Genomic DNA, 19883 nt, shown 5'->3' with positions numbered 1-19883 from the left:
TTTATATAGAGTGGCCTCTTGCTTGTAGGACAGAGGAGCTTGTCATGTGTTGAAGATGGAAGCCAAAGCGAGTAGAAGCATATGATTCATCTCATCCTGAGGAGAGGGAACTCAGTTCCCCTGCATGGTGTTTGTTTACCCAAGTGTAGCATGAAATCCTATCAGTTCAAATACTCGGGTATGGGCCTAGCTATACTAAACGCTTGCCCAGTGGTCATGCAAGTGGTCTAATGGAAATCAGGAAACTTTGTTGTGTGCATCAGCCACGGGTTTCTCATCCTGACAACTGAATACGTGAAAGATGGCATCCCCTCTATGGTGTAGTTAATGAAAGCACCATCTCCTGTCATTGACACTCCATCTCCAACATAATGGAGCTTTGGTTATCAATATGTGAATGTCCTGTAGCGGTGAAAATTAATCTCTGGTGCCTAAAGTGCATGATGAGATGTGTGAATAATTCACAGCTTCTTGTTTATCTGACCTTGAGTGTGTGTGTGTGTGTGTGTGTGTGTGTGTGTGTGTGTGTGTTTGTGTCTTGCTAGCTGGGAAGTGCTGCGGTTCCTACTTTCAAACCTTCGCTGGTGGATGGAGGAGTACTGCTTTGACGGCTTCAGATTTGATGGTGTTACTTCTATGCTGTACCATCACCATGGCATCGGTAAGGCTGGTTTGTGTGCATCCCGTAGGCATGTCATCCTCCTCTCCTTTGAAACCCACAGTGCAGTGTGCACCACCGACTCCAGAAGCTTAAAGAATAAAGCCAATAGGAGTTTTGTAGAAACATCTGACTGATCCCAGCCATCATGGGGTGAAATGTCTTATCAAAAGCATGTCTCAATTAAAAAACATAAGGCCACGATAGTGTAACTGTTGCCTAAGGAATGAATCTGTGTCTAAACATTTTCCAGATGATATTTTATTAAATGTAGTCGAGGAAAAAAATATTTATTGCATGAATTAAAGGTACTCACAGGTAGAGCAGTCACTATACTCGACAGTATTTCAAATGAGGTCAAGTGAAGTGTGTAATTTTACATGCTCCAGAGTTGCATGATTGGATGGATTTTAGCAGTTGTTCCGTGAGGAGAGCCAATTAAATCAAGCAACGATTTCATGCTATTCAATGGTTCAATAGTTGTTGGCGGTAAGGCCTTAAGAAACACAGCAATGCGCCAGCATAAGGTGGGAAAGAAAAAGACTGCTAATTAATGTTAACATGGATGTAAACATATTACAAATTTGGCTTTGCAAATGTTTTATGAGCAATAAAATGCACTCAACACGTTTGTCAGGCCTCCAGGATGCACACAGTGGTGAAGAACAATGAATGTCCACAGGGAAAAACCTCACGTCTAATTACTACAAAATGTTCTTTATCAAAGATAGAGATCACAAATGTATATTTAAAATGAAACACTGAGTACTAAGTGAAACTAGAAAATAAACATAACAGAGCGTACAGGAAATAATCCAGTCATTTGCAGCAGTGTCACACAGTCTGTAATATATGTATTATGTAATTATGAATCTCTTTGAGTATCCTACACACACTGGCAGGTGCTACTTTGCAATCTCTAAAGTGGCATCTTACTGTGTAGCTGGTGTACTTGTGAGCAGAATCAATGACAGATGTCTCTGTGCTAGTTTCTAACCTGAAAATGAGCCATAAAAAAATCACACTTATGTCTTAATATTAAGGACAGTTAAGAATATGTCAAAGACATGAAGTAAAACAGTAGCAGCACTTAAAAAAAACAGAGGAATGAAGGATTTTAGACGTTTGGGTGGAAAACATGATGAGTGTTGAGTGTGTGGGTGTTTACTCCTCAGGCTTGGGCTTCTCAGGGGACTACAGTGAGTACTTTGGCCTACAGGTGGACGAAGACTCTTTGGTTTACCTGATGATCGCCAATCACATTCTTCATACCCTTTATCCTGACTGCATCACTGTTGCAGAGGTAAAAAAAAAAACCTCACAAACACACACCTTCAGCATCCACTTACTTTGCAATGACACTGCCCACAGCTATTATTAATTAAAAGCACTTATTAGTTAGGCATAGCTTACTTACGTATTCATTGGTGTAATTAAGAAGTAATGCAAAAGGAAATGGGATGTCACTCTTTTTTGGCCTGTGGTATCGGATTTTATAGAATGAGTTGTGGAGTGGTATTGATGTGATCTTGGCTGACTACTGGGAAAGAAACCTGTGCACACAAAGAGAAAAAGTGATATGAAATAGTGTGACTTCTCTGCAGGATGTGTCAGGGATGCCTGCTCTCTGCAGAGGAGTGGAGGAGGGAGGACTTGGTTTTGATTACCGACTGGCTATGGCCATTCCTGACAAGTGGATTCAGGTAAGATGATTTACTTCTTTTTAATCTGCCTCTTTTTTTTTCTGCCCTTTCTGCAACTTTTGCAGACACCGTCGGCCTACACTCATACAGAAACATCTGTATGAGCCACAAATACAGAGAGAAAACTGAAAGCTTTCAAAACAGGGATGAAAGACAAAGGGAGTCACAGGGCATGTTAGGAGGCATTAAACACTCTTGTGCTATATTACAGCTGAGCCTGTTGCTAAGCTTTTGAGCCTTTTAAGAAGCTTTCAAGTGTAAAACTTGTGTAGCAATACAGTGACACAGGGATCTTACCCTGTGTTGTCCCAGAGGAACCTGCACACTGTTGTGCTCCGGTGTAACTTGAATGGACAAGGATGCTTGATAAACCTGGAAACTAGATAGATGTGCACAAGGGGAAATAGTACAAACTTTATCAAGTGACTTCTGAAATTTAGGAGTACACTATAAAGGTTTATGTACTTGTACAATACACTCAGTGACAAGAAAAACTACAGCGGCCTGCACAATGTACTTAGCCCTGGGTTAAAGACTCTCATAATGAAGCTCATAATGTTGACTCTGTGTCATGGAGGTATTTATTTATTTTGGTTTCTCTTAAGTTCTGTAGTTAGTGGTGTTTTTGTATTTGATTGCACTGTATTAAATGGTATTTGTACTGCATTATATACTTTTCTGGTTACTTAGTGTATAGGCCACAAACTGAACCAATTAATTTACATATTGATAGTATCCACATTGATTGCTTGCTGTAATCAAATTTGTGTCTTTTTCCTCATTATTAAAGTAGATGACTGTTTCAGTAATACCAGTACTATACTAGTATTCTCATCCTGAGATATCTTTCACACTGCTCCTATGAAACGCTGTTATATAATAGGAAACTTTTATTTATTATTGTATCTTTCATACTTAAAATGCGGCTCAAAGTGCTTTACATAAAATAACATCAAAACACCAAACATTTTAAAATATAATTAGACAAAGTCGAAAAACATATCTTTCTACTAAGAAAGGTTACACAGTTAAATACCAAACAGACTACTGACTATAAGAAGGATTAAAGTGATGATAACATTTATTTTTTAAGTTAACAGTATTCTATTTCCATGAAACAGGAAACAATGAATATATTTCTACAGTCATAATGTCACATTCACAGTGAGACACATTCACAAATGTAAACAGGTCACATTCATTTTCTGGATTTCTTTTGCTGTTATGGCGAAAGTAGTCTGAAGTCTCTTCCCGTGTGAAGAGACTCTGCACTTGAGTCGTTTTTTTCATCCCGGGCTGCGAGTTTTTTTTTTTTATCAAACTGAAGGTCTTTGTGCTTTTTCTAAAGCAGCGCTAATTTATTTTTCTTTTTTCCTCCTTAATCCTACCTGCTGTGCAAATGGGAAGGTCATTATTTATCCCTTCAGAAGCAGAGTTATGAATAAATGATGGAAGATACATAATTGTTATTGGAAATAAAATGTTATGTTAATGTTATGTTAATGTAATATTAACATGAAGGTCATTTAGTCGCTGATCTAAGCATTTGAATAGGCTGGCAGTCACCTTTACAGTCACTTTAAATCATTATTCAGTCTGAAATGTCTGTCCTTGGGGTAGCTTTATATGATGTCAAAGCAAAGGATATTTCTCTGTTTGAACGTAATGCTCTGTTGATTTTTCCCAGTCAGACAATCTGAATAGTAGAAGTTCAGAAACACTACTTTCCACAACAACAAATCCTTGTCACAGCAGGGTTATCACCCTCCACTCACTCTCAAGAACAGAGGGTCACTTCAGCTGTAATAAATTAAAGAAGAAAAGGGTCAATTATTTTCACTCTAACAGTATGGACAGTAAGCTGTAAAGAAATTAAGAAAATCAAATTTTTATATTGAAATGATAGAATTTCCATGAATAAATCTTCTTAAAATGGCAATAGAGCGTAACAGTTCATAGTCCTAAACCCGCACATTCATTGAGCGGTGAGTTCACTCACCAGATCTCTGATGCTTTTTCAAGCTTCAGTGAATTTAAAAATGTTACATTGTAATTCGTGTTGGAGGTTTATGAATATGGCAAATATGTGTTAATTTGAGGAGATTAGCAAAATAATCTCTACATCTCTGCCATCAGTCTTTGTTCACTTCAGTATTCTTCTTGAATTCAATTGAAAACTGTTAAAATCCTGAATGGAGTTTTGTCATGTTGGTCTTCATAAAGACATCATTGCTCTACTTAACTTAAAGATGAAATGTGACTTTGAAAACTTAAAGTAGAAATAGCTTAAACTAAAAATACAATATGAAACTTCATCCATTTTAGGGTTTCATTTCTTTCTTTCCTCTTGCTTTAATTTCTCACATTTTTAAATAAGATTAAGTTACCTTGCCATCATGTCTGTTTGTTATTTCAACACAAAATGTAAATCTTAGTTTCATTATTCCTACTATAGTAGTGGAGTAAGAATTGTTTAATGTGTTAACCACATTTTCATTTTAGTTTTGGTCATACTGTACTGAGGAAAGGTTTCTTTGGACGAGTGAAGTATTGAGGGTAAATGCCTTTTGGAGCAGAGCAGTTTTCTCTTTCCACTGTCAGAGTTTTTGATTGTTCCATGTTTGCTGAAGGTCAGTCGTGCCATACAGCATAAGGTGCAGCTTGTTGTTCTGCTATCTTCCAGACAAAATGTAGCTAATGTGTACACACAAAAACATACAGAAAAACACCCACTGAAGAAGACATCGCACAGTCTCCGCACAGGCAGGTGGCTATACAAAAAGAATTGCTGTACATCTGTGGATGTTAACTGCTTATCAGGACTTATATACTGATAATGTTAAATCACCTCAAAATGTTACTTCGCTACAATGGTTGCAGAAGAAGCTAGACCTATTTACTCTTAAATATACTGTAACATGCATTTTTACAATATCGTTTATGTTTATGTTTAGCTCTTTAATAACAGATGCTCAAAAGAACTGGTAGCTCAAAATGCCAGCAAGAAGAGGCTTGTTGATAACCGCTAACGTAAATAGTCAGAAACCATTTTAATGTAGCTTTAGTTAACGGCACGTACAACATTTAACGGAACATCTTCTCACTGCTATTTCTATTTAATTCTTATTTCTTATGGTGACACCAACATTTTATTTGGGCAAACATGGACTTGAAAGGTCTTAATTGAATGAAACTCCCATTGTGATTTATACTGACGAACACAAGTTATTTTTGACATAAAAGCCTCTGAATCAGAGTTTTAACACTAGAATTAGCATATAAAATTCAGCATTACCCGGGCCAACAAATTGTGAGGGAATGAACATGGTGACGGTGATTAGACATCATTTCTAGATAATTCAACCTCATATTTAGGTAGGATGATAACAACAACAGTAACTTGAATTTTTAGAAGGGCAACTTTACAAAAACAACTTAAAAGTGTAATATCATTGCTAAAATTGAAAAAGTACTTTCTTTCACTAATCATTACTGGCAAAGACCATCGAGTGATGTGTTTCCACCCAGCGCTGCTTCAGACTGGATGGGAATTTCTGGGTGCCAAATATTCTCCGTCCTTCCACAACAACTGTTGAAGCACCCTTTAGCTCGGCACTTCAGCCCAAACTGCCACTGTGAAAGTACTTAATGGCCCACAATGGGAAAACATTGTTTATAACTGTGCAGCCATCAGGTGTGAAAGTCCATTGCTGTATGATGTTGAAGCAGAGTAGCACAGTGCATGCATATCCAGCCATCCACCCGGAGATAAATAAAGGTTATTGTATATTTCTTTATCTGAAGATTTTTTTTTTCTTGCTGTCTGTTGTGATGGCAGCAAAATCCTGCTGTACATGTGCAGACTTGCTCTCAGAACATTTTTTTCAACTGTGTTTTGGAGCAATGTTTGCCTCTTCTGGAGAACTTGGACAGATTTACTGTACTTGTACATAACTCATCATTTTTTGTCTTGGTCCCCTTAGTGTTTCCTCAAAGCCTGTATTAATAAGAAATGCCACCCATTCATCATCAGCATGTGACTGTGTTATTATTAAATCAGCAAATATTACTTTAGAAAGTATATTTAGGAAAGCACACAGGCAGCAGGTTATCTCTGGAGATGTGTCTGTCTGTTTGGGTTGGCTGGTGGATGGATGTGGATTGTTTCGTGTTCTGTCAGTGTGTCGGTCTGTCTGTCTGTGTGTGTGTTTGTGCATGTTTAGAACAAGTAGAGGTCTTTTCTTGTTTGATATTTGAGGGGAAATGCTGTTTGCAGAATGTCTAAAGAGGTTATCTGTTGTAAGATTCATGAAACGCTGTGCCTTTTTATCCACTAGCCCACACTGAAAGTTATATTTACTCATATTTTTGGTGAAAAAGCAAAGCAGAGCGTGTGACCTCGCGCCGCATGCATCCTCTTGCGCTACAGTTTCTTGTGTTTCTCGATGGGGGAAGTCTATGCATCGTTAATCAAGTCTTTCTCTCACAGCGGTGGGTTTTACTCAGTAGCAGGGATGGAGGGAGGAGAGTTGAGAGGCAAAGGGAGGGAGGGGGGCAGAGGGAGATAGTCCCAGACTTGACCTTCCTCAGTGATGCTTGCAATAGCTGTGCGGCAGGCAGTGCTGTACCGCTGAGACGCAGTCTCCTCCACAGTAACCAGAGGTTTCACAGGATTATCCTCGGGACGCCTCTGGAGAGGTTGTTGCTTCTCTTTTCAAACAATAATGCTTGCAATGCAATATTCGTTTCGATACTTCTTCTGGTTGCATTTTTTCAATTAAACATGTTGCCTCCCTGAGGAGACTTGATGCAACGTGAATCATGGAGCTGGAGGAGAGCAAGTGAGCAGCGAAATTCTTGTATTTCTGCGCAGCCAAGCTTTCACATGAACATGCCTTGGTATAGTCAGTGAAGTGCACCCAGGGCTAGCCTTGCCTCCTCTCACAGAGTGTCAATTAGGGAGGGATTTGAATGGACTGAAGTGGAGCCTCCAGTGAGGTGTGTGTTGCAGAGAAGGAGACATGGAGCGGGGAGGGCAGGCATTCAGGAAGACAGACAGACAGACAGACAGGCAGGCAGGCAGACAGACAGACAGGCAGGTAGATGGACAGACAGACATACAGAAACAGAAGGGAAGATAGACAAAGAGAGGGACCAACAGAGCTGTGAGCTTATTTATAGATTCACATGTGTGCATGGATGAATCTCTCTCGGTTCCTCGAGCAGGGCCTCACGCTGTGTTTCGTCCCCAGCATGACTGATTGATATGACTCATTTACTGGCTGCAGAAGGCTGTTAGGACCAACAGGCTGTGAAAAATTAAGATATCCTAATGAGAGGACCAGATAAGGCGCACAGCACAAGTTTGGATGATTCGATCTGATTATGACCATAAAATGCTGTCACTCCTAATGGATAATGTTACAAAAGCCCTCTAATTTAACAAGCACCCTTCCCTCCAGCTACAATAGATTGAGATGTAATTGAAACAATTAGAGGCGGAGGAGGTAGAGGGCTCACTGGTCGCAGCTAGGATAAGAGAAGGCGATGCAGAGAATTCTCCGGCATCCCTCTGCTCCTCTCAGCTCTTCAACTTGAATGACCTCCGAGTCAATTGTCCCGATTCTTGTTTCTGTTCTTCCATTTATTTTAATTGAATGAAAATATCAGTCTGCACAGCTCTCTCCTCATTAGTTTCAGGGGAAAAATCCATTTCTGGTCCAAATACTTTGCTCTGTCCATCATACTGGAAACACTTTCAATTAGGCCTAACATGACTTAATAAAATGCCGGCTGCCGGAAAGCAATGATGGACTCCAGCTTGTTTATGTAAACAAGTCAGCAGCTTCATCACCAGCGTTTAAAGGTCGCCCACTCTCTTTGACCCCCTTGGTCGGTGTCACCCTCCTCTCGCCTCCTTTAACGGCAGCATTTCAGCTTCATCCTGTGTGATTTTAATTTAATTGCAGTCTGAGGCCTCCCTGGTACAGTATGGTGTTAAGTGGGGGTGCAGGATTTAGACGGTGTGAGCTTCTTCAGCAAGGCTTGTTACAAGAAAACTGTGAGGTGAGCTAAGGAGTGCCTTTCAGCTGAGCGAAGCCTCCGGCAAAGACATTTGTGTGGGCAGGAAGTTCATTAATTTCCAAAAACTGTGAAAATATAAAGATCGGGAGGCATTAGCTTGATCCATGGGATTGAGTGTTACACACCTTTGTTCTCTTCTCATCTCTGGGGGCGGCACTGTATGTGTGAAAAGAGGATGTCCCCATAGCAACGCAAACTCAAACACAGTGTTTGCAGAGACAGGAGGGGCAGGATGCTCGGGCCAGCCACCAAATGTAAAACAAGAGCTTTACACTAAACACATCTCTGCCTCCGAGTCCTTCCCAACGCCATGTGATGGTAGCAGAGAGGCTCTTGAATCAGTCACAGCATGTCAGTGGCAGTGAAATGACCTCATCCTGCTCTGCGAGATTTTTTTAAATTTTATTTCTGGCTCTGCCTAATTAATCTGGGCACTCTGGTTGGCTCCTGACAGCAGGCTTGTAAAGTAAGATTTGTGCACTGCTCATTATCATTGATGAAGTGGAGTGTCAGTGGTGCCAGGAAGCTCGGCTGGTCGGGGCTGATGTGGGTGAGCTGGTGGTAGGGAAGTCGTCAACCCAGTCACTCCTGTCTGCGCTCCGACAGTCCCACTCCCAGATTAATTGCTCCCAGACCACTTCTGCGGTTGAATTGAATTGTAATGATTCATAAGGAAGTGTAAAGTGTCTGATTGTACGTGGATGTGGAGGCGGCCGGGATGATCTCCGGGGTATATCCTGCAGATTCAGTTGTTTAGCTTTTATAGTGGAGCTGCTGGGAAAAAAAAGAAGCCAGCATTTAGAGGATTTATTTATTTTCAGTTGGCATTCTGAGTTTAGCTGCAGCAGTAATATTCACTATTCACATTAAACTTTGTATTACTGTTTGATTTATCCAAATAGTAACTACTGTATTGTAATATTGTCCAGGATGCTACTAAACCATCCTACCTCAACAAGATACTTTTCATTTGGAAGAAGGTCTGGGAATAGTAACCTGGTAACTATGACCCATCTGCCTCGATTATTAGGACATTTAATGTATTAACTATTCATTGTGTTAATATTTTTCTCCCTTGTGGTAATGTGTACGTTTCTATATGTAACTGATAATCTCCCTTATGTTCTTCAAAAAAAATTTCTAATCAGTTTTCCAACCTTCACTCATATTCCACTACCTCCTCAAAGGACTTTTATTGACCTTTCTGTCGTACTTCTCATACGGTACCAGTGAATATAGAGCTTGAACTGTGAAGCCATCTGTTTTGTTACATGTCTTCAAGATTCCCATTTAAAACAAAGTCTCATTCCAAATGACATGCTGTTGAGCTAAAACCAAAGAAAAGCCAGCGTGGCTCGGCTTGGGGATCTGAGGCAGCGCACTGAGCTCAGAGGGAGTTAAAAGGTCTCAGACTTTGTCGTACATGTAGATGATAAGTGCCTGGCTGAGGTTTTCTGGTGGCATTGGCAATGACTAACATGGCCACACAAGGCTAAGGTGAAGAAGAGTGAATGTGAACAGATGGTGATGTATAGAGCGGAGTAGGCTTTATTTAGGTGGACCAGCCAGTTCATCTCAGACGTATTGATCGGCACAATTTACTCTCTTTACTCAGAGGATTATGGCTCTGTGGAGTAATATAAAGGTTTCCTGACATGTCAATCAGCTGTCACAGCCAATTCCACCGAGCAGACTTCAGCCTGTCACTGAGATGGGCTCGCCAACACCCCCACCATTCAGACAGGCTGCATGTCCATCACCAAGGGTTCTTGGAGGGCGCAAACTCTCCTTTTTTCCCATTTAGGAATGACATTGATACTGTGGATTTCTAGCCTCTCTCTTGTTCATTAAATCATCTCTGTGCCCACGACAGTCCATATGGTTATCTTTACTCTGCCCTGTGCTCTCGTTTGCTTGTGTAACTTTGAGTGATTAAGAGCAGTTTTGACCATATAGCAGCACTGTGTGGGCAAATGTGCTCGAGATGTATGTTTTGTTGGCCTCCTGTTTCCTTCTGACCTCTGTAAATGACTCCTTTGGCTGGAAGTGTGCATGTAGGCAGGCCAGTGGCAGGGCATTGATTCCATGGTTGGATTTATTGTTGAATCCCTCCGTTTGGATGAGATGCTCTGACCTTGCCCATCTCAGGTGGGGAGAGCTGATGCCTTACTACCCATGGGCTGTAGTGAAGTTATTAAAAACTCCATTACCGCCATTCAAAGGTAGACATAACTCACAGTGCGGATATAGAGATGTCAAAACAGAGATTGATCTGAGAAAGAAGTGTAACCCAGAGAAAACTTAAGAAAGGTAGAAAGACTGCCAGAGCTGAAATACTGAGCTTTAGACATCAGTCAGAGCCCGAATGGATCTCTGAGCTACACATCTATCATAACCTTTTTCAATAACCCCTCTCTGTCACTGTGTAGATCCTGAAGGAGTTAAAGGATGAGGACTGGAACATGGGCAATATCATCTACACGCTGACCAACAGGCGCTATGGCGAGAAATCCATAGCCTACGCAGAAAGTCACGATCAGGTAAGTTACTTTCTATAAGATCCTACTTCATAGTGTCAACAAAATCTTCATTATCTCGCTGTTGGTAATGAAACATAACCCACCTTTCCAGGCTTTGGTTGGGGATAAGACTCTGGCCTTCTGGTTGATGGACAAGGAGATGTACACCAACATGAGCTCCGTAATTCCCATGACGCCCATCATCGACCGTGGCATGCAGCTGCATAAAATGATCCGCCTCCTCACTCACGGTCTGGGTGGAGAGGGCTACCTCAATTTCATAGGTGAGTCATCATGGTAACACACAAAGAATCTAACCCTACAGTTACCTATACATTATACTGTATACTAGAATAAATAATATTAAGCAGTCATTTAGAAAATAGTATTACCCTTGTTATCTGCAGTTCAATAAGATCCTGTTTTTTGATGGCGTCCTTTGGTATATTTTAGAGTTGAAACTATTAATCCATTGACAGAAATTTCATCTACAACAATTATGATAATCCATTACTAATTTAAATCATTCCTTTGTTTCTCTCAAGTGTGAGAATTTGATGATATATGGCTTTTGAACCATTGGTCAGACAAAACAAGCAAATTGACGTCGCCTTTAGCTCTAAGAAACTGTGATGATGTTCTTTTCTGACATTTTATAGTGTAAACAACTAATTGGGTTAGGGTTATTGTAAATATATTTTTGCACGGCTGACTTTCATTCACACACCATATTCTGGCATAAAATTTGCAAAATGCAAAGAATTTAGCTCACAATGTACATATAATCATGTCTATTCTGCTCTCACATCATGCACAACATATCAAATTGCATCACATTACATCTCATAAAATCAAACCATATGTAATAAAATCATATGATCAGGCATATTGATATATATAATATATAATTGTACCAGGTGACATTGAACAGTCAAGAGGCAATCAAGGTTATGATTGTGAAGCAGCGTCCTTCTGTTGGTTCATTTTTTATTAAAAGAGGTGAGGGCAATCATTTCAGATCCCTCTCATGTACGGTATTCTTCCTGAATTTGAACCTCTCCCCTCAGGCAGGCACAACAATCCCTAAGTGTTCACCGAACAGATATAAACGTGCATTTATTCTCCTGTCCGTCCAAGTTGTCCACAGGCAACAGGCAGAAGCCGGCTTCACTATAAATCTTTAATTGATGAGCTACTGTTTTCATTTGTGCTACTGTTAGGGGTGTTATATTATATTTTGTGCTGTAGTGTCGTTTATTATTGTACACATCATTATGTTTTATATATATATGTGTGTGTGTTTTAGCTTCAGGGTAAGACTCACAAACCTATTTTACTTCGCAATGATAAAGATACTCTAATTTATAAAGGCTTGAAACAGCTTGAAGTAGCCCGTGTTACTTATTTTCCATTTGGGATAAAGTGCTTGGTTATTGGATTTGCTATGTTTCATTCATGGATATATCTCTGGAGTAGCTTGCCACCAATGAGTCAGGGCTGATGATAAGCATCAAAGGAACCTTTTGAAGTGGGGTTGTCATTAATGCTCACTTTCCAGAGCTGATGGTGAAATACAGGACAAAAGCTGTCTAAGATCAGATAGGTTCTGTTTTTTTCAAATGGATCCAATTCTCAGTCACAGTTGAGATGCTCCTCAGTTTTTAACACATCATCTGAGCTACGGCATGGCTCCATTGAGGCCTGCTGGTAAAGATAATAAAGTGATGATTAATGATGTTGGAAGATGACTTTGGTTGAAGGGAATGCATTTCCTTGCATGTGTTGCTGTCTGGCTTTATGTAGATACAGCCTACACTTGTGATCCACAGCATTTTAGCTCCACCTGGTGACTAGGTGATCCGGTCAAGCTCTGAGTCCAAACAATCAAAGTACTTCTGCAGTGCCTGCGCTGCCTCTTTGGATTCATTATCACTCAGTATTCACAACGATGTCCAGTCTTACTCTAGGAAAAAGAGTGAAACACCTTGTGAATTTCTGCTAAGTGGATTGATGTGTGTGTATGTGGGGGGGGGGCACAATCAAAGCAGCTGTTCTCGATGGACAATCATAACAGGGCAGCTCATAATGAACAGGATGTCAGAGAACTGACCCCATGTGGGAAGTTGAAGAAGAGTTGATAGTAATTATATCTGATTTTCTGGCTAAAGTATAGTTTAAAGGGACACTCTGCTGTACTCTTGGTGCTTTGTCTCCCATGGATTTTTGATGCCACAACCAATCAGTGTAGCACCAGAATCATCAAGAGTTGATACTTGAAATGTCTATTTGACATTGATTTCATAATGTCAATCAGCTATCTTTTGTGAAGATAAAGACTGAATGAGTTGCTCACTTGCCACCCTGGCCTTAAACCATACAATTTTTGCATCTTTTGATCACATATAATCACATAAACATATACAGTGGCAAAATGGCAATCTTTTATGAGTCTCTAGGCAGTAGCCCATTAACAAGGGGCCTGAACTAGTCGATGCATTGCCTTCTTGCAGATCAAAATGCTTCAATCTGGTTAAATATGGCAATAATAAAAGAGCATGAAGGGGGCATGCAACTCATTATAAGAATTCACTATATTTATTAAGCCAGGTCCAGTTCAGTCACTTTATGTAGTAGCTGTTTTCTTGCAAAGCTAGAAATGACAGACTCAGAACCAGAAGATTTATATTCTTTATAGTTTCCAATAATCAACATGTGGATGAGGGACCTGTCTAGGTTGTAGTATGTACTATATGTACTATATATTTACTTTATTTATTCCCATTGGCCTGCACCTTGTAAATCATTGCGTTTGCATTTTCAGTATCAGTCTTTTCTGTATTATTTCGGTATTAACCAGTTGAGTAAATCAAAATTAGAGCTGCAAAAATGACAGACACTGAGATTCAATTATAAATACTGGTGTTCTGCTTTTATATTTACTTTAAATTTGAACTAGAGAATGTGTCTATAAATCCCTTCCACCTGTCACCTGTCTTAATACAGTGCCATTGAATCGTAATCCTTATTCAAACAATAAGACAGTTGTGACTTTTCTATTTTAACTTTTGTATAAACCTTTTATGCATCAGTTAATTTGTCAGTTTTTGTTTGTAGGTGTTGTGTCATGGATTTGGAGAAAGGGCAAACTCTTCTGTAGTATTAACAGAGCCTGTGTAGAAAACAAGAAATGTACCCAAATAAAGTAAAATAAAATCAGAACAGTCACAGCTATTTGTGCTCCATTTCCTTCAATCTGCATTTGCAGAATTAGTTAGACAAATAAGGCAAACTCACAATTCAAACCTTTAATTTATCCCATTTATCCTGTAATGCTTGGTGGTTCGAAGAGCAGAAAAATGGAAAGGAGACCAGTATTAAGGAGGCAGAGAAAGAAATATTGTTCTCTTTTGAAACCATCAAGCCTCCCCTCAGTGTTCAGCCATCATTCCTTGGCCTAGAAAGTACCTTCCAGAATATATTGGATATTCTGGGTCCCACATAATCATGAAATGGAGTCCATATGTGATAACATATATCAATTTTACCTCTAGATCAATATGTCAGATATTCCATAGGTAAAATGTTGAATATTAACATATGCCATTCTAAGACTGTTGGTGGCTTATTTGAAATACATTTCAGCTATATGCTTTTACGTGGTGCTATCATCTTTTGATAACAGTAATAATGGATGAGATTTTTCTGAAGAATGCAAAATCAGGGAACTGACAAACTTTTCAAATCACAAAGACACACCACACTGAAGTTCATCCCTGAGAACTTTTCAAAGTCCATGCCATCGGGTGAGCATTAGGGAAATTCTCAAAAAAAGAGAAAGAAAATCAAGTAGATTTGAGATGACATGCCGTGTCAATGGATCAATGACGGCAGAGTCATTTAGTCAGTGCTGAGCAAGAGCAAATTGTTTGAGCAAGCAAATCAATTTGAAGTGCCTAGACTCGAAAAACCCATTTATTTACTCATAACCAATAGCAAACACCACACAGCAAGAGGACAGAGGGAGCATCCGTATTTGAGATGCGGAGAGATGGATACTGTAAAGGATGTTGCAGTGTCAATGACATTAAAGCGCCAAGTGGCGTGGCAGTAATGAAACGCCTCAGTGGTTTTATCATTACATCAGCAGGGACAGAATGGAAGTGCTCACACTTCCTGACTTTCAGGGCTCACAGAGACTTAAGATAACCTTGCAGATTTACAGTCTAAATTATTGAGCGAAAAACTTCTCCCATCACTCCGTATTCATGGAGTGCTACAATGCAACAAGCAACCATTATACTGCAGCCGTGGACGGCGAATTGAAAACCAGGGCTTCCTCCTCATACATTTCAAATAGATAATCTCACTGAGAGCTAACTGTGCTTTCAGGCTCGTGGTTTTGGATGAACGAGGCAATCCCACCACTGCTATTGGACCAGTAATGCCTATTTAATGTGCAAACTGGGAGTGGGAGTGTACATTAACACAGTAACAAGAAATCAATCTAGCCAGTGCAAATAATCATTGCATCACGTCTGCAGCTTATTTATTCTTTTTTTTTGCACAGTATCTGAAACCTTCTGTGACTCTTGCCTTCCCATCCCCTCTGATTCATTCATTGATCTTCTTTTGCCAGAATCCCTCCAATGGAAACCACATTGATCCTTGGCTCCTTCTTGTGCTGCTAATTACTGAGGGGACTGTGTCACTGTCAGGCCCTTATCTGATGCAGGGCTGTGTAGAGGAGTAATGAGATGTGCCAGCTGAAAAGCTGTCTGACATAACCTTGTGTAAACATGGTTATCCCCCATTAATCATATCTTTATTGGAACTGCAAAAAATGTAACATTATCCAACAAACTTTTAGTCATTTTTTCCACCCTTTAGCATGGGTGCAACATAATGTAACTCTTTGCTAACTTTAGCATGCTAACATGCTCACAATGACAATGCTAAAATGCTGATGTTGCAGGTGTAATGTTTACCATGTTCATTATCTTAGTTTAGCATGTTAGCATGCTAATTAGCACAAAACACAAAGTTAAGATGAGGCTGATGGGAATGTCATTAGTTTTTTTCAGATATTTAGTCATAAACCAAAGTAATGGTGCATTGAAATTTTGACCCGATGATGGTGCTTGATTAAAAGTCTGGGGATCACTAAAGTGATTACAATTCATCCTGAGGGTGGCATGAACGTGTGTACCAAATATTATGGCGATCCACCATATAGTTGTGGAGACATTTCACTCGAAACCACAAATGTCCATCTGTGGTTGGCGGTAGGGGAAAAGTCAGGGGATCACCAAAAGTCATTAGGATTCGTCCTCTGGGGACCATGCATGTCTGTACCAAATTCCATGGCCATCCATCAAATAGTTGTTGAGATATTTCAGTCTGGACCAAAGTGGTGGAGTGACCCATCGACATTGCCATCCCTAGAGCCATGCTAGCTGCATGGCTAAAAAACCTTAATTGTTTTCTCCCCTTAAAAGATTACTGTGGTCTCTTACAAATTTGCTCTTAGCAGTAATAATAACATTGCACTCACCAAGTTAACTTTTGATATTAAAGCGACCACAAGCGATGACTAACAACTCCAGTGGGGCAGAAACATGAGCAGTCGGGTCATACAGGTTTTAAACAAACCCCCAGGTTAGCCAAACAAACTGCAAACAGTAAAACTATTAACGGTTTTATGTAAACATCCATCACAGTTTACAGACTGACTTCCTTTGTTAACTGTGACCTACTGTACTTGCAGTTGCTGTGTGTGTGTGTGTGTGTGTGTGTGCAGCATATTTCTTAGCAATTTACTTTGGATGAATTTGGATGATCTGGCTAAACAGTTGCCTTATTTACAGCCTGATCTTCTGACTGCCAGTGTTTCTTGCCCCATCTGACTTCATTGTAGTCAGACGTTGATGACGAATGATGTTTAAAGAACAATCCTTGCATATATTAAACAAAAACTCCTTTATCTCAGGTAACAGTGTCCCGGATATATTATGAAACACAAATTATGATTTTATTTATGTGTGTATTGTGGTGAGAATCCATCATATTTCATCCTTGTACAGAATGTGCTATCTGGTTTACTTCAGCTGTGAGGAGGCAGAGGAAGGTTATTAACATGATGATTAATGCAGGCATATGGGAGGAACACTGCTGTGTTATCGTAGAGGAGAGGGGAATGGTTACCTAATGGAGGTGTGTCCAATGTGTTTCTTTAAAGCTGAAATGAAAAGAGGAGTCAAAGGCTTCCACGGGGCACTGAATCAACGTGAACAGGAAATCAATCATCTCCACTAGACTTTATAAAATAATAACATTAGAAAACTGAAAGTAAATACAGGCAAAAGGAGGCCGGTGCACTTACACTGTTAATGAAGTGTAGCTCTGTTTAAATCTTTTATTAAAGCACCAGCCTGTATCTGGGCTCCCTGTCTAAAACAATGATTAGGCAGATCATGTTTTGTTTTTTTCTCTCACCCGTGTTTTTGTGCGTGTGTGTATTTGTGTATGTAGGTGTGTGTACATGCCCTCCCTGCCTCCATATGCCACAAACACACACACACTCTCACAAAGCAAGTGGATGATAAGCAATGCTGCCTGCTCATTAATAGAAAAGTCCACACTTAAACATTTTCACACTGTTAGCAAAATACTTTGCATTTCTGGGTACATTTTCTCGTGCGGTGGTGTTCTTATTTGTACAGGTCAAATGTGGGCCAATAGATGAAGTCACATCACGTTGAAATATTTCGAGTGCAGTGTGGAGTAACGGTTATATGCTCATTATTTTGCCCTGACTGTGTTCACGCCTGTAGTTCAGTTCCCTCAGTCCAAATCAAAGAAAAAAATGACCCATTGTTTTCTTTTGGTTCTAGTCCATTTAGGGGTCAAGCTGACTTATTACCAACAAACCAAAAGTTGCAAACATAAAGTAAAATGGACTGACAGGTAACTCGTTCATTGGACAGTTTCGGTGACCTATTCTGCATCATCAGCGCTACACGGTCCCGCGGGGGAAAATCAAAACAAAATGTATTTCGGTGACCGACAGCGTGACACTGCTTACTGGCGCTTGAAGTCTTTTCCTGGTGGTCACGAAAAGCTCACACAAAGAGAAACAGTTGGTCATGAGCAGCAGTTCAGACTGTAACATGACTTTATTTGTCATAAATAATGACAGAAGGAAGGAAGAGACAGCAGCAGAAATTAGCCATCTTACATGATTGGAGGAAGTTCTTGCCATAATCAGCAGACAAATGATGCAAAACAGCAAACAAGTTAACAGTGCAGGAACACCAATGTCACATGAGTCATGGAGGGTTCTAAGGGCTGAATGCTATCGGTCCCAATGAGCACATTTTCATTGATGATCTTCAACCAGCGAGTAGGAGCTAATCAGGGAAATCTCCTGGTGCACCCTTTGGTTGGAAAAGCTAAGCTCCCAGAAGCCAAAGCCAAACTACATACTAATTGCATACAGTTTTTTTTTCAGTTTACAAGAAATCAAAGTACTTTTCCGTTTTGTACTAGGAGGTGAAACAAGAAGTGGGCTGACAGATGTCAATCCAACTTCAGCTTTTGAAAACTGCTGCTAATTAAACTTCAAGAAGAAGCATACTGCTTCTGTTTTGTGAAATTTCCGCTGAGCTTTTTATTTATCACATTATTTTATCACAATTTGTAGAATAGTTTTGGCAGCTGTGAGTAGCTCCACCAGTTCCTTTGTGCATTGCTTTCTCGGACAACCGAGTGCATGAACAGCACGCTCCACAAATCAAGCAGTTTTAGTATTCCAATATCAACACACAGCGTCTTCAAAACCAGCTTAGAATTAGTATGTAGTGTGGAATTGGGACACAGCTCTGGATAGCCCTCATACACACCGCACATAGTTGAATACTGTGTAATGCATCTGTAGCTTGCGTCATCATGGATCTTGTCAGCGACATGTGAAGTACAACAACCTCTTTGATGGCTTTTTTTTGCAGTCTGAACTGTGCATGACACACCGCTGCATTGATCCATTTCTCACCTTTTCTTCACCAGAAAATGTACGATACTGCTGTGGTGGCTCTCACTCCCACCACATATTGTATGCAATACAGTGCAACACAGAGGGCCCATTTCCCTAAGGCGTGTCGAAAGTCATTCCCGGAAATGTAGTAACTCAAAAGTACTGTATAAGTTGTTGAGCCATACTCAAGGTGGATACACCAACATAGTAAATTATGCATTGGACATCATGTATTGATGTCTGACAGTGAAAGAGTATCTGAATGTGGATTTTTTTTTTTTTTGAAAATGAGTTCCCAGAGGTAATCACAGGACTTATTCCTTAGGTGCTACTTAAAGGGAGGAGCCTCTGACACAGTATTTGAGAGTGTTCTTTTATGCCATTGCTCCCTCTTGACTTGTCTTGATATCGTGTGAATGCTACCTGAATCCAGACAATGCGAAGCTTACTCTCTCTGCCTTTGTAAAATATAAAAAAAGGAATCATCTCTTTTCTTGAAGGCAAGTTGTCAAATGAGCTGAGAGGGAGGATGATTTGGACAGCTGAGGAAGGCAAGAGGAATGGGCTATTTCTTCATCGAGGCTCTGAAGAAACCAGCTAGTTGGGGGGATTGTCCCCCTCGTGGCAGCAAAGCACTCACAAGAACTTCATTGTCTTTTTGCCTGAGGGAAGTCATGCCTACCATATATATCAGCTGCCGACCTGTGGCCAGGGCCATGACACAGCCCAGAGCGATTGTAACATCCATGGTGAAATTGCTCATTTGCCTTGCCTTGCCTTGCTAAGAGCGGGTACAAAAAACAACTCAGTCAAAAATGGGAGCTTTAACCGTTAAGAGACTCCTGCTTTGATGCCTTCACACACTCCCAGATTTCTTCAGGCACTGGGGA

At 40.2% G+C, this 19883-nt stretch overlaps 1 protein-coding gene across 1 annotated transcript in view; it reads left to right on the top strand.

The window, feature by feature from the left end:
* The window catches only part of gbe1b (glucan (1,4-alpha-), branching enzyme 1b), a 75112-nt gene that overhangs the window by 27613 nt on the left and 27616 nt on the right, over positions 1 to 19883 (top strand). Inside the window, exons 8-12 of the mRNA XM_070905848.1 lie at positions 546 to 661; positions 1834 to 1961; positions 2263 to 2361; positions 10875 to 10985; positions 11077 to 11248. Coding sequence (XP_070761949.1) covers positions 546 to 661; positions 1834 to 1961; positions 2263 to 2361; positions 10875 to 10985; positions 11077 to 11248 — 626 coding nt within the window. The remainder of the gene's footprint in view (positions 1 to 545; positions 662 to 1833; positions 1962 to 2262; positions 2362 to 10874; positions 10986 to 11076; positions 11249 to 19883) is intronic.

The sequence above is a fragment of the Enoplosus armatus genome, chromosome 5, assembly GCF_043641665.1.
Source record: "Enoplosus armatus isolate fEnoArm2 chromosome 5, fEnoArm2.hap1, whole genome shotgun sequence".
In the NCBI taxonomy this organism is placed as follows: domain Eukaryota; kingdom Metazoa; phylum Chordata; class Actinopteri; order Centrarchiformes; family Enoplosidae; genus Enoplosus; species Enoplosus armatus.
This window is presented reverse-complemented; position numbering and strand designations above follow the sequence as displayed.